General features: G+C 32.7%; 1 protein-coding gene across 2 annotated transcripts; it reads right to left on the reverse strand.

Moving 5' to 3' along the window:
- Window positions 1–1,305: 1,305 nt before the first annotated feature.
- Window positions 1,306–4,485, reverse strand: LOC150032276 (uncharacterized). Of its 2 annotated transcripts, none has more exons than XM_090307771.1 (7): window positions 4,178–4,485; window positions 4,046–4,102; window positions 3,125–3,250; window positions 2,117–2,195; window positions 1,913–2,005; window positions 1,705–1,818; window positions 1,306–1,579 (listed from the first exon to the last, which is right to left on the reverse strand). In XM_090307771.1, the coding sequence occupies exons 1-7, from the start codon at window positions 4,327–4,329 to the stop codon at window positions 1,526–1,528; spliced, it is 675 nt and encodes a 224-aa protein (XP_090163897.1). In that variant the 5' UTR covers window positions 4,330–4,485; the 3' UTR covers window positions 1,306–1,525. The 2 variants fall into 2 exon arrangements, 1 of the variants encoding a protein (XP_090163897.1); XR_005486200.2 differs by having other exon boundaries at window positions 1,534–1,579; window positions 1,705–1,784; window positions 4,178–4,416.
- Window positions 4,486–14,895: the final 10,410 nt, after the last annotated feature.

A 14,895-nucleotide genomic window follows, 5' to 3' on the forward strand; every position in this document is an offset into this window, starting at 1 on the left:
CACTTCTCATCAAACTTCATCAAATTGGTTTCTAATGAAAACTAGCACGACTGAAATAGCCTCTTCAAATTTTCACTTTATAAAATTAGTATGTATTTTTAAAACTCATTCAACTAGTTTTTCTCGAAACATTTCGGACAAGATCTACGATCGAGATTTTGTTAAAAAATCAACTTTTGGCCATTATGTAAATTTCCAAACTTTCAAATAAATTTTACAATTATACAGATGGGTCTAAGTGATTGCATTTTAATTTTTAAATTTTGGGAAAGATAATTTTGCCAAAAAAATGGTAAGATAGGAAAATTATATAAAATCTTAGTATTAATCTCGAGTATATTAGCACTGAGATTCTATATATTTGAGCTTTCTTGGTGAATTCTCGGGCAGTTTAACATCGAGTTTCTATATATTTAGGTTTTCTCAATGAATCTTGGGCAAATTAACATCGAGATTCTATACATTTCTCATGTTTTACTAAATCTTTTGCTAAATTTGTTTTTCTCAAATTTTAAAAATTACAAGTCAATCACTTGAAAACAATTTAGATACTTTGGAAATTCAATATTATTGTGGAACAACTTAAAGAGTTGAAAAGTTACATAAATATTTGATATAATATTTGGTTGAATTTGTAAAAAATTTGAAAATATAAAAAAAATTGGTATAAAATTTTTTAAGATTGCACAATATTTGAAAAAATAACAGAATATCAATGTGTAATGGTCGAGATGTAGCAAGAAGGTCCAAATCAATCTAAAAATGTTGCTTTTTTTTTTTTTATCAAATCTCGATGACCGATCTCGCACGAGGTGGATCGAGAAAAACTATTCTAACGAGTTTGAAAAAAAAAATGCTTGTTTTAAAAAGTAAAAACTTGAAGAGACTATTTCTAACCGTTTATTATTTAATTCTTTACTTTTAGTTTTTATACTTCAGAATTTGTAACCATCATGAAAAATTTATTAATCACTTTGTTGATCTCTATAGATAAGAAATTGTTGTACTTATCAAAATTTGAAATTAAATTATTACAAATTTAAGAATAAATTGTTGCTTTGATGAAAATCCGAGAACCTACAATATGATGTTGATTCAACAACTTTGTACTAGCTCACTTGAGCTTCAAGGTTCAAACTCTTGTAGCCCCTACAGTTTTTAACACATAAAATTGAAACATTGTCAACATAGTCGATCAATTGCAAATTTTCGTTTCTTTTTCGAGTTTAGCAAATAAAGGCAGAAAGATTCGAACATGCATTTTTTTTTTATAATCAAATACATTAGGGAGCGATGGAATACAAGTTTGTGGGGGCCAAATTTGGGCCTTTTATTAAAAGAAATTGACATGCTATATAGGAGGGATTGTCATAAAAAAGAACCACCCTCCATTTAATATTTCACATAAATTTCCATTACAGTGGGAGGAATCTCCTCGACGAATATAAAATTTTCCTGTATGTGAAATGTAATGAACACATAAAGTTGGACAGAACTATGTAAAAAGAGTCATATCCCTTCTTTTCTAAAAGCTTTCTACTGGAGCCCATCCTTTCTTCTCCAATTCCAGTCTAAGAGCCTGAAATTATTATGCAAAGCCAAGAATCAATGGATTAAATAAACACTCTTTATTTGGGGGTAATCAAATGAAGTAAGATGCCAAAAAAAAAAGTATGATATTTCCGTTTTTAGGGATTCATTCACCTTGATTCTCTTTCTATTGATATCAAAATCAAAGTTCCCGATTCGGGATGCTGATCGGTATTCTACTATCGACTTCTTGCCTGGTGGAAACCAAAACTCGACGTCATCCACAAACTAATTTGTACAAAGAAAATTAGTCACTTTCAGTTTCCCCCGAGTGCCATTAAGCTGTCTATACTTCACAAATGAGTTATAAACTTAAACATACCCCTAGTATGGGACTTTCATATTCCACTAATAAATAGTCATCTTTCTGCTCTACTATCTTCGGCGTAAACTTGTCGGGTTTTGTCGATTTTATCTGCAATGAAACAGAGGATTTCACAAACCGACACTAATCGATTGGCTTTTTTGTTACAGCAAAATAAGCTGAGAATTTAAAAAGGAAGGAGAGGTCCGTCTTGGTTTTTACCACTTGGGTAAGTTCCTGCATTGCCACTTCTCTGCTTATAGGATCTTTCTTGCCTCTTCCTTCTTCTGGGTTATAATTCCTGCCAGAATTAAAAATTAAATGGAATTCGATAATCATAACTCATGACAATCCTCAGAACAGAGAATTAAACCAACATCTTGAGACATCTCATCAATCTTAGAACTATTGAGGTAATCAACAGATTTGAGTTCATAAATTCTTGATTACATAGTTTTGTTTTGTAATTAGGGGGTAGAAATTTAAATCTTTGACCTTTCAGACGAGAATATAATACCTTAACCAGCTAAGTTATGCACAAGAAATTGGAAGCACAAAGGTGAAGATTGTCATAATAGAGTTGTAAGTTAAGAGGCATGTTTAAAGATAGATTTCATACTGATGTGAGGCTAATTACAAAGTAGTAGTCCTCATAACGAAAAGATCAATCACTTGAGCTGACAATTTTGCTGCTTTACCTTACCGCCCATGATATTATTCTTTAACTAATAATAATAAAAATGTCAATCATTATATTACCATTGATCACATCCCATTTTTTAATCAAAAATAAGAAAAGGCACGTGTTTTGTGTTCCAAAATAAAAATTGAATTCCCTGTTAAATGTGAAAGGTCTAACATGTTGTGCTTAGTTTTGACTTTTCCAGTATGGTTTGGCCAACATGTTATCATATGATCATTTCCTGTTTGGTTCTCTATCGAGATCTATTTTCACATTATCACATGTTAAAATCATCATTTTAGAAAAAGTGTGATGCCGACATTTGAAATCACTCATTAAACTAAGTCAAACTTATACTACGATATCAACACACACTTTTCAATTTTTCTGTTAAATAATATTTGAAAGTATTCTCACTTTTTGGAAAGACTTTGCGTAAGAAAATGTGTTGAGTTACGCAAGAGAAATTTAAATGTGTTGAGAATTATTATCAAAACTTCATTGAAACTTAAATTAACAGGACTTTTTTAGTGGGGAAATGGATTTACCATGGTGGAGCATAATGGGTGAGATCGCTGACATTTTCTGAAGTAGATATACAGTTCCTAGTTGCTGGACACAGTGCCAAACTTGGTTGGTTTTTCTGCACACCAAGATATTCAGGCTTTTTCCCACTGCATTAAAAACAGATAACATCGCTCAATCAAAATTTGTATCCCTGGCTAAAACAAGAGCCAGATTCCCAAAATTTACTTCCCCTTGATTTCGTTCAATAACCTTTTCTTAACACACCTTTTCAAAATCTACACCAAAATTTGAAAAAAAAGAAAAAAACAAAACAAAACAAAGAAAGAAGTAGTTCTTGAAAATATATTTACGTAGAAACACAATACAAGTTCTTTTATGTATAAGAGCCTCAGATTTTGGTATAAATTATATCTTCCTCTTTCTGCTTCTACGTTTGTGTCAAACTAGTACAGATGCTACTAAAATTCAAAGTTTCGTCCCAAGAATTAAATTTACTAGACTCAAAAAGTTTGGTATTGAAGAATAGTGTAGTGACCATTGTAGTTAATAAGCTAAAGTTCAATTACCAAATAGGAAGTTTCAAGAGTACGAAACGGACAAAAATATTGAGTACACTCGTACAATTTGAACAAATTTTTCAATGTTGCAAAGAGAAGGGTATTACTTGAAAAAAGAAACATGGACAGATTGATAAATTAACACCACAAAATCAGACAAGAAGATGAGGCTTCCAAGTCACAAACAAAGTTAGCACAGATCATTAAACTTCAACCACGGCAGCAACGGAAAGTCCACCGGCAATTCGTCGAATAGAAAAACACGCTCGAATTTTCATTTCTCAAACAAGAACAGGATAATATCAAAACGACTATCGTCTGAAGACTCATAATACACACCAACATTAAGCAGAGAAACGAGAACAGGGAAATGCGTCGACATACCTCAAGTTAAAAATCGCTCCAATGACCGCTAATTCGCTACTCCGCAGTACTATTTCCCTTCAAGATGAAACGATTCACATTTAAGAAACTTCAATTCTTAAGGAAACAGAGAGAGAGAAGGAGAGAGAGTACCTTCGATTGATATTTTCAGCGGATTGGTCGCGGCTTTGGTGCTGGTGACAGAGGATGATACGGGGGAAGGTGGAGATGGAAGCAGAGCGTAAGCGAGCATTTCTGTAACGGTTGCAGAAACAATAAGGGCTTGAAGACGCCATTGAAGCCATTGAGAAAAACTTTCAGAGGAAAACAAACCGTCTCCGTCCACCTGCTCGCGATTGGGATTGGGATTGGGATTGAGTTGATTTTGCATTGGAGCAGTATTTATAGAGGTAGAGCAGCCGAAATTTGGTACGCGCAGGACCGTCATTTCTTTTGACCTTGGAAAATGAAATACGTACCAAAGTCTAAATAAAAAATGACCAACCTTTTAGTTTTGAACACCATTTCTTCCTAATATTCAATACCAATTACTCGTATTCAAGACCCTCCTCATTTTTTTATTTACAATAAAATAACCAATATTTCTTCTTTTTTTTAAACAACAATAGTTTTAAGAATATTAGTTATCTATTTTATTTTTAATAGATAGACTAAAAATATTTTTCCCCATTTCTAAGGTTGATTAACATTTTCTTTTCAAAGGTATTGAGTTAATACCTAGGGTTTAGGAATCGAACATCTGAAATTAAAATTGACAGTATATGTACTATGCCAGTTGAGTAATATTCATTTTGGGATTGGTTAACATTTTAAATAGCGGTTTTACCAATTAAAAGTGGTTGGTAAAATTTAATATCAATTTATAAAATCAATCCAACTAATAATGATATCAATTTAAATCCTAAACTTTTGTAAGTGTATCTGTCTACACCCTCTTTCAGATTTTCTTCTTCTAATATCATGTGTAATTTATACTTTGAGTCAATTAAACTCTTAAATCTTCATAAGTCAATCAACTTTTACCCTTCCTTGCAATTTCTTTTGAAAGCCATCCATGCATTCATTTTTAAATGTATATAGACTTCTTCAAATATTAGTTTTGCAAAATGAATAATTAGAGTAAATGCATTGACAGTTTTGATAGAAAATTATGACTAAGAATATAAATTGATTCATTTATAAAAGTTTGAGTTTAATTGATACAATTATAAGTTCTATCTAAGGTCTTTTCAAATGAAGCCTAATGGGAGGGTAGTTTTTTTTTTCTTTCTTTTTTTTGTTGACAAAATGATAGAGTGGATGGATAAATTGATACACTAACAAAAGTTCAGTTTAAATTTATACATTCAGAGTAAAAATTGATATTTTCCCAATTTCAATAATCAAAAGTAGCTTGAGAGCTTCTGAAAGTAAATTTAAAAAAGACAATTTAGCCTCAATCATGGCTACTAATAAAATCAGACTAGAAACTAAAAACCAGACGGAATAGTAGGTATAAACCCAAGCAAAAACATCAACATACTCTAAAAGCAAATCAATTAACTTCTAGTGAGCTTCTACAAAGATAATATGTCAACTTTAACTTCTCGACCTCTGTTTGCAATTCCAAATTAATTTTAGGGGTATACATGGATTAGATTAAGTCAGGTCAAGTTGAGAGTATATTTTAACTAATCCAAAAATTCGAGTTAGTTAGGTTGACAATCCAAAGGACATTTGTGGACTAGGTTGGGTTTGAAAGACTTTTTGGACTTAACCCAATTGTTCAAATGGTAAATTTCTTCTACCCAAATAACCGTCTTTTAAAAAAATGAACCCAACCTAATTATGGAACATTTAGGTTGGATTGATTCGGGTTGCTCGGGTCATTTACTTAAATCGTTGATCTAAAAGAAAATAAAATGTTACTACGTAAAAGTTTGAGCTAATTATTTTCGTATATTGAATTAAGATTAACAACTCAATTTTAATTCATATAATGTAAAATCTGTTTCCAAAGTACCAAAAAATTATTTGAAGGAGTTGTTAGAGAATAAATTATTAAAAAAACTAATGAAATTAAATAAATAAAATAAATATATGTATATCTAATTATATCATAAGTAAAAATATATATATACATTTTAAAGTTTATAATAAGCTCGAGTTGATTTGGGATTTTTAAGTGAACCCATGAACCAACTCAACCCATAACTTTTTCATTTATTTGAACCCAACCCAACCCGAAAGAGTTGATAACCCAACCTCAAAACCACACAGGTTGGGTTGGGTTGATCGATTTTCTCGGGCCATCAATTTTTTAAACACCCGTAACCCAAATGTAACTCAACCCTTAAAATTCAGAAATTTGAGTTGGGTTGGGTCGAATTGTCGGGTCATAACTTATTTTTTCTTCTTAATTAAAAATATGTAAATTTATATATAACACATGACTAATAACTAAAATCTCATAAAATTCAAATGCTAAATATCAAATATCTGTTATATTTATTACAAACTTTAAATAACAAAAATATCATAACAATTTTAAAAGAAAGATATTAAAAATTCACAAATAATCAATACAAAGTAATCAAACTTTAAACAGAGATAAATGTGTATATATATATATATATATAAATAATTTGAGTTAGGTTGGATCAACCCAAATATTTTTTAGCCAACCCAATCCAATAAAAATAGAAAAAAGTTTAACAAAATTCAATCCAATCCAACTCTTATATATATATATATATATTGTTGGGATTATCTGTTTATTTAAACATCCCTAGTTAATTTTCTCTGTTGGCTCTTCATGAGAATCCAATTGTTCTAACAGTAACTCAAAAATGGACTATCCATCTTATTATTGAAGGTTTGCAACCCTCTCATATCCTATCTTCCAATGCAAAAACTATTGAACTAGTGAAGGAGTGCCTCAAGTATTTGTTTTCTTCCTCCCTTGAAATGACTTTTAGCGGGATAAAAAGAGTATTTTTTTTTTTTAACTTGTTTACTTTTCTAAAATTTTCTAGTGTTTATTTATATCTTTAAAAAAAAAGGAAAAACAACATTTTTAGTCCTGAGTTTTGAAAATTGTATTTGATCCCTAAGTTTGCAAAATATACCTTTTTAGTCTCTAAGGGTGTGTTTGTTATGTGATAAAAGTAGAGAGTTGAGTTGAGTTGGTAATTATTATCTGGAGAGTTAAATTATCTGAGGAGTTAAATTATCTGTGTTTGTTGTGCAGAGTTGAGTTGAGTTGGTAATCATTGTCTGTGTTTGTTGTGCAGAGTTGAGTTGAATTGGTAATTATTGTCTGTATTTGTTGTGCAAAGTTGCGTTGAGTTGGTAATTATTATCTGTGTTTGTTGTGCAGAGTTGAGTTGGAGGATCTGATGCAGTTTTTTTGTGAATGAGATTAGTTCTATTTTTTTCTATTTATTTTTTAGTTTTATGCTTTGCTATTGTTGATTACTTTCAAATATACACGTATTTTCTCAAATCATTTATGACATAAACTAGACAATCTCAATTTTTTTTCTCAATTTGTAGAACATAATAGATTATTTTTCATATATTCTTTTCAAAAACTGTAATAATTCTAATTTTCTTCCATCGGTAAAACATACCAACAAAATATATTTAATATTGTTGCTCAATTAATTGGTATATTTTATATTGTATGTATATATATTGAATGTTTGTATATATATTGAAGATATATATATTTCATATTGAATATTTGTATGTATATATCCAAAAAAAAAAAAATCACAAAATATATGTTCTTTTCAATACTTATAATATTAGTTATATTTACAAACACAAAAATTACATATTTTCAAGTATGCAAAAGTTATCATTCTTTTCGACATGACAGTCCATTGTCCATTTGCTGTTATCCAAAAGAACTATAAACAAAATATAGGTGTGTGGTCAGTCTACATGTTTCTTCCGAGTAGACGGAGGCAGTACCTCTTCCGTGCGTGTTCTGGTACTGCAAGGAAGCAAATTGTCTTCTGAATGTCTATGACAACAAGGTCAATAAGGGTGACCTGATCATCCTCATCCAGGCCATCAATGTTGTATATGGCATTTACTACTTCCTTCCGACGCCCGAACTCCAGCTCATACTTCTCCTTTTACCACGATGCAAGTCTACCCATGTGTGTGCTCTGCATTTTAACAGTCGATCTCATGATGTCGATCATTTCAGCTTGGAATGATGGCCTCTTCCTCTTACTGCCTCAAGATGACTCGGAGGTACACTCGTTCTACCTGTAGATTGCTCTACTAGCTCTTCATCTATTTCATCTTGATTTAATGGTGATTCTGTCTGGCAAACCTCAGGGATGTGACAGTCTTGTGATCCAAGTCGAATCTCATCTTCAAACTCTCTGAATGCATTCGTCCCCATCACGTATGGGTTCTCACTTGATTGCCCTACTGCTCTGTCTTTCCCAAATACGGTGGAGAGGTCATCATATTGTGGGAATGACTTGTTCCACATCCCCTTCGCATTGGGATGACTCTACATTGATACACATACACATTATTAATATTTATATTATAACACGTACCCGTACATTTTTTTTCTAGAATCTTACCCGAACCCAAAGATCGAAAATCTCCTTCTCGACCTGAACACATTTGAACTCCTCGTTCCAGCCGAACCCCGACTGACTTAACATCTATGATACTGCGTTGTATTGTTTCTTTAGACTCCTCACCTTGCACTCAATGGTGATCTGATTCAATGCGCACCCGAGCACTTTTTCATGCAGAATTTGCTCCAAGTGTTGTAGATATCCCGGTCGAAACGTCCCATTGTCGAACCTCCAACCGGTCTCCACCAAATACAATAGAGCTTCCACCAACTTAGCGTCCTCCACCTTCAACCATTTATTAAAGAGTGAAATTAATTTAACCTCATTAATTAAAGAGTGAAATTAATTTGAATGTTAGTTGAAAGTAAGTAGCAGCCACGTTGGTAGTAAAGTTAAGTAAATACAAATAGTAAAGTCAAGTAAATAGAAATAACATATTTCCATAAAAAAAAAAAAAAAAAAAAAAAAAAAAAAAAAAACAATGAGGATCTTGCTCATAAGGATCTTCATGAGCAAGATCCTCATTTCTAACGAGATTTCCTTCTAGAGCGAGATCCTCATCACAAAATTAGCGAGATTCAGTCCACATTTCTAGTGAGATTCCTTCTAGAGCGAGATCCTCATCACAAAATTAGCGAGATTCAGCCTACATTTCTAGCGAGATTTCCTTCTAGAACGAGATCCTCATCACAAAATTAGCGAGATTTACTTCTAGAACAAGATCCTCATCACAAAATTAGCAAGATTCAGCCCACATTTCTGGCGAGATTTCCTTCTAGAACGAGATCCTCATCACAAAATTAGAGAGATTTACTTCTAGAGCGAGATCCTCATCACAAAATTTGCAAGATTTCACTTGTCGAGGGTTGAAGTTTTGACTTATGTACAACTCTTTATACATATTGTTTCCAAGTTTTTTTTTTTTTTTGTTTGTCGAGTTATGTATGTCGAAACTTCAACCTTCGACAACCCTAATATACATATTGTTTTCAAGTTTTTATTTGTTTGTCGAGTTCTCAACGTTCAGCCTCTACATTAATTGAATCCTTAACCCTCGACTTCTAACAAAACAACAATATTTCTCTAATATAAAAGGTCTAATATTTCTCTAATATAATGAGTTTTGAAAACAACCATATAAATATAAAAGGTCCTAGTTTCGAGGGATAAAAAAGGAGAGTTTTGAGTGGGTAAAAAAAGGGTTTTAATAACCCATAGGTTTTCTTTATGGGCTTAACAAACATAGTAATAAAAATCCACCCAACTCAATAACTCATACCCATTTATCAAACAGTATGTGATAAAAGTAGTTGAGTTGAGTTGGTAATTATTATCTGGAGAATTATATTATCTGGGGAGATAAATTGTCTGTGTTTGTTGTGTAGAGTTGAGTTGAATTGGTAATTATTGTCTGTGTTTGTTGTGTAGAGTTGAGTTAAATTGGTAATTATTGTCTGTGTTTATTGTGCAGAGTTGAGTTAAGTTGAAGGATCTAATGCAGTTTTTTTGTGAATGAGATTAGTTCTATTTTTTTCTGTTTGTTTTTTATTTCATTCTTTTATTTTTTTTAGTTTTATGCTTTGTTATTGTTGATTAATTTTCAAATATATACGTATTTTCTCAAATCATTTATGACATAAACTAGACAATCTCAATTTTTTTTCTCAATTTGTAGAACATAATAGATTATTTTTCATATATTCTTTTCAAAAGCTGTAATAATTCTAATTTTCTTCAATCGGTAAAACATACCAACAAAATATATTTAATATTGCTGCTCAATTAATTGGTATATTGTATATTGTATGTATATATATTGAAAGTATATATATTTCATATTGAATGTTTGTACGTATATATATCAAAAAAAAAATTCATAAAATATATGTTATTTTCGATACTTATAATATTAGTTATATTTACAAACACAAAAAGTACATGTGTTTCAAGTATGCAAAAGTTATCATTCTTTTCGACATGACAGTCCATTGTCCATTTGCTGTTATCCAAAAGAACTATAAACAAAATGTAGGGGTGTGGTCAGTCTACATGTTTCTTCCAAGTAAACGGAGGCAGTACCTCTTCCATGCGTTTTCTGGTACTGTAAGGAAGCGATCTGTCTTCTGAATGTTTGTGACAACGAGGTCAATAAGGGTGACCTGATCATCCTCATCCAGGCCATCAATGTTGTATATGGCATTTACTACTTCCTTCCGACGCCCGAACTCCAGCTCATACTTCTCCTTTTGCCACGATGCAAGTCTACTCATATGTGTGCTCTGCATTTCAACAGTCGATCTCATGATGTCGATCATTTCAACTTGGAATGATGACCTCTTCCTCTTACTACCTTGAGATGACTCGGCAGGTACACTCGCTCTACCTGTAGATTGCTTTGTTGGCTCTTCATCTATTTCATCTTGATTTAATGGTGATTCTGTTTGGCGAACCTCAGGGGTGTGACAGTCCTGTGATCCAAGTCGAATCTCATCTTCAAACTCTCTGAATGCATTCTCGCCATCACGTATGGGTCCTCACTTGATTGCCCTACTGCTCTATCTTTCCCAAATACGGTGGAGAGGTCATCATAATGTGGGAAGGGCTTGTTCCACATCTCCTTCGCATTGGGATGACTCTACATTGATACACATACACATTATTAATATTTATATTATAACACATATCCGTACATTTTTTTTCTAGAATCTTACCCGAACCCAAAGATCGAAAATCTCCCTCTCGACCTAGACACATTTGAACTCCTCATTCCAGCCGAACCCCAACTGACTTAACATCTCTGATACTACGTTGTATTATTTCTTCAGACTCCTCACCTTGCACTCAATGGGGTTTTGATTCAGTGCGCACCCGAGCACTTTCTCATGCAAAATTCGCTCCAAGTGTTGTAGGTGTCCTGGTCGAAACGTCCCATCATCGGACCTCCAACCGGTCTCCACCAAATACAATAGAGCTTCCACCAACTTAGCTTCCTACACCTTCGACCATACGTGTTTAGACCTCTTACCATTACCTGTCATTATGCTGCATGCATATGTTTGTTGAATGAAAAGATGCTATAAATTTAACACATGCACAAACAAAGGATAAACTGCTGAAATTATATGTTCCAATTTAACTTGTTCATTTAGAGTCTTGGCACAAAATATTTTCACGACATACTTGGAATGTTCCTTAATTAAATTCCATTCAATAGTAAAAGAAAAGTAAGCAATGAACATTAAATAATCAGGCTCTTTGCCATTGAATAAACACTTCGACCGCTAAGTCATCCCTGAACTTGGTCCATTCCTCTGATGATTCAACAAATTCAATATGATCCTCATCAAGATCAACTGATGCAGAATTCTCCTCATCGGGCACATCAAGCATTGCACCGATTCCCATGTGATCAAGTTGTGAATAAGGCAACATGCAGTTATTGTTCGACATTGGACTTGTATTGGGTAGAATGATTTTCCCCTAAGAATAGCCCACCGCCCTTTTAGCAACCCAAACGCTCGCTCGATCACGTTCCTTGCTGAAGAATGTTTCATGTTGAAAAATTCTCTTGCAGTTGTCGGTGTGTTCCTGCTCCACGCCAATCGGAGAGATGGTATCACTCCCCTCTGTACGGTGCCAAGAATCCTTCAGCGTTGGGGTATCCAGCATCACGTAGGTAATAGTATCCTGTACACGTTTCGAAATGTCATGCACATGTGTTGTGGCAGGTACACATGTTTAAATAACGTACACGGTTATTATAATACCCTTTGGAACCCTCAATCCGTACGGTCGCGAAACTATATCCCTAAGAACCTTTGAATCGACTGCAGACCCTTCCCACCCTGGCAAAATGAAGACGAACTCCCCATTTTGATCACACAGCGCAAGAACATTTGTGGCAATCTCTCCCTTTCTCGTCCTATATCGAGGTCGATCGACGACACTAACATTCACTTTAATGTATGTGCCGTCTAACGCACCTAGACAATTCTGTTTCTCTTAAGTGATCAGAATGAATTAAAAAAAAAAATCTATCGTTGCATGCATATTTATGACGTATTCATATAAAAAACTGAGTACTTTTTGTACTTGAAACCACTTCTATCTTCCATCGGTGCATATATTTGTGATCGGTTCTGGTTTTCTTAACAAAACAGTGTGAAGTTGTAAGACTGCCCTAAGAACTGCGTTGAAATATCTCGAAACTGTCTCACCATACCTCGAAAAGTTTCTGCATACCACTCGATTCTTGACATCGTGTGCAAGAATGTGTAGGAATATCACAACCATCTCTTCAACATCCATACATCTTGTTGGTTCCAAACAACCAGTCGATCGTAGCATATTACATAGAATCGTAAAGGCACGTCTATCCATTCGGGTGCTTTCACGACATGCCAAGTCACTCTTGTAAATTAGGCGAAAGGTCAACTACCTAATGTAGTGCCTAACATATGTCGGTTGTCTCTTTATCCTTCGGTAGTTGTTTAATAGCGTGGTTAGTGTTATGAACAACTGTATTTGAGAGTGCGAAATAATTCTCATGATCGAAAAGAGGTCTTCAATAGTATCCATCTTTATAGAGAAAGGGATACACAAATTGTTCCTAAAAGGGTAAGGTATTTGGCGGATTATGTTTCATGATTAAGAAAGAATAGCAAACGATATCAAGCGTCGGTATTGGGCATATTGGGTTATAGTTTAGATTTATGGTGTTATTTCCCAATATACCTATAATAATCTAAAAATACATGTTTTCAAGGGCTTAGTGGGTTTTTTCCTAAGGATAGGGTTGAAGGTATTTTAGTTAAGTCTTTTTAAGGGCCTAGTGGGGTTTTTTTTTTTTTTTTTTTTTTTAGGGCCCAATGTACCTATAATAATCTAAACTTGTCATAATCCTAGTTCCTAGAACAACAAATTTTCACCGAAAGATGTGTTAAAACGATGTATATAGAAAAAAATATGCATTTTTCCATATTTTCAAAACTTGGTGAACCGATTGTATGAATATTGGCGTGCAATATTTTTTTAATTCTTATGTCACTGATTAGAAACTATAGTTTTCAAAAATTAAATATTAGTTATAATATTAATACCATCGTTTCATTACAATTACATAATTTTTAAAAAAATCAATTTTGATTGTGAAACGATAGTAAGACATACTAATTAATCCTGAAACTAGCTTGATAATAACACACCAAAATGTATAGAATATGATCTTATTGAAGCTGAAAAAAAAAAGAGAAAGAATTAAAATGAAGGTATTATTAGATAAAAAAAAAAAATTACATAACAGTACTATTTCACCCATAATTCATCAAAAATTTGAGAAGTATAAGAGGAGGTGAAAAACAATGAGGATCTCGATCATGAAGAGCGAGATCCTCCTCATGAGCGAGATCCTCATTATTTTTCACCCATTGAAATGAACGTATTATTAGATAAATAAAATTACATAACAGTACTATTTCACCCATAATTCATCAAAAATTTAAGAAGTATCAGAGGAGATAAAAAACAATGAGGATCTCGCTCATGAGGAGGATCTCGCTCTTCATGAACGAGATCCCCCTCATGAGCGAGATCCTCCTCATGAGCAAAATCCTCATTATTTTTCACCCATTGAAATAAACTTATTATTAGATAAAAAAAATTACATAATAGTACTATTTCACCCATAATTCATAAAAAATTTGAGAAGTATCAGATTAAAAAATATAATGTCGCCAACCATTAATAAAAAAATTTGTGAACTAGTATTTCAAAAAAAATGTGACCAACAATTAACAAATAACATATTTCCATAAAAAAATAAAAAAATTAATCCTAAAAAAAAGAGATACTCTGAACCTCAAAATAACAAACTTCCTCAAACTAATTAGGAATGATTTGTTAGTTTGGACCCCACAAGAAACACAAAATAATGATAGATTAGAATTAAAATAAAATAAATTGAACTAAGAAGTAACCAACAAAAAAAATAAATTGAACTAAAGAGAAACCAACAAAAGCATACCTCTTTTAGTGGAGAAAGACCATGGAAATATGAAACGTGGAAAAAGACAATGGAAATATAGTGGAAAAAGACAATGGAAATATAAAACATATGAATGAGAAGTCATCTATAAATAGAAGAGGGAGAAAGAAGTGGTTGTTGGAGAGAGTTGGGTGCATTTATTAAAGAGTGAAATTAATTTAACCTCATTAATTAAAGAATGAAATTAATTTGAGTGTTCGTCGAGATTTTCTTCTAGA

Source organism: Benincasa hispida, chromosome 12, assembly GCF_027475165.1.
Source record: "Benincasa hispida cultivar pf3 chromosome 12, pf3_genome.v1.1, whole genome shotgun sequence".
Lineage (NCBI taxonomy): Eukaryota > Viridiplantae > Streptophyta > Magnoliopsida > Cucurbitales > Cucurbitaceae > Benincasa > Benincasa hispida.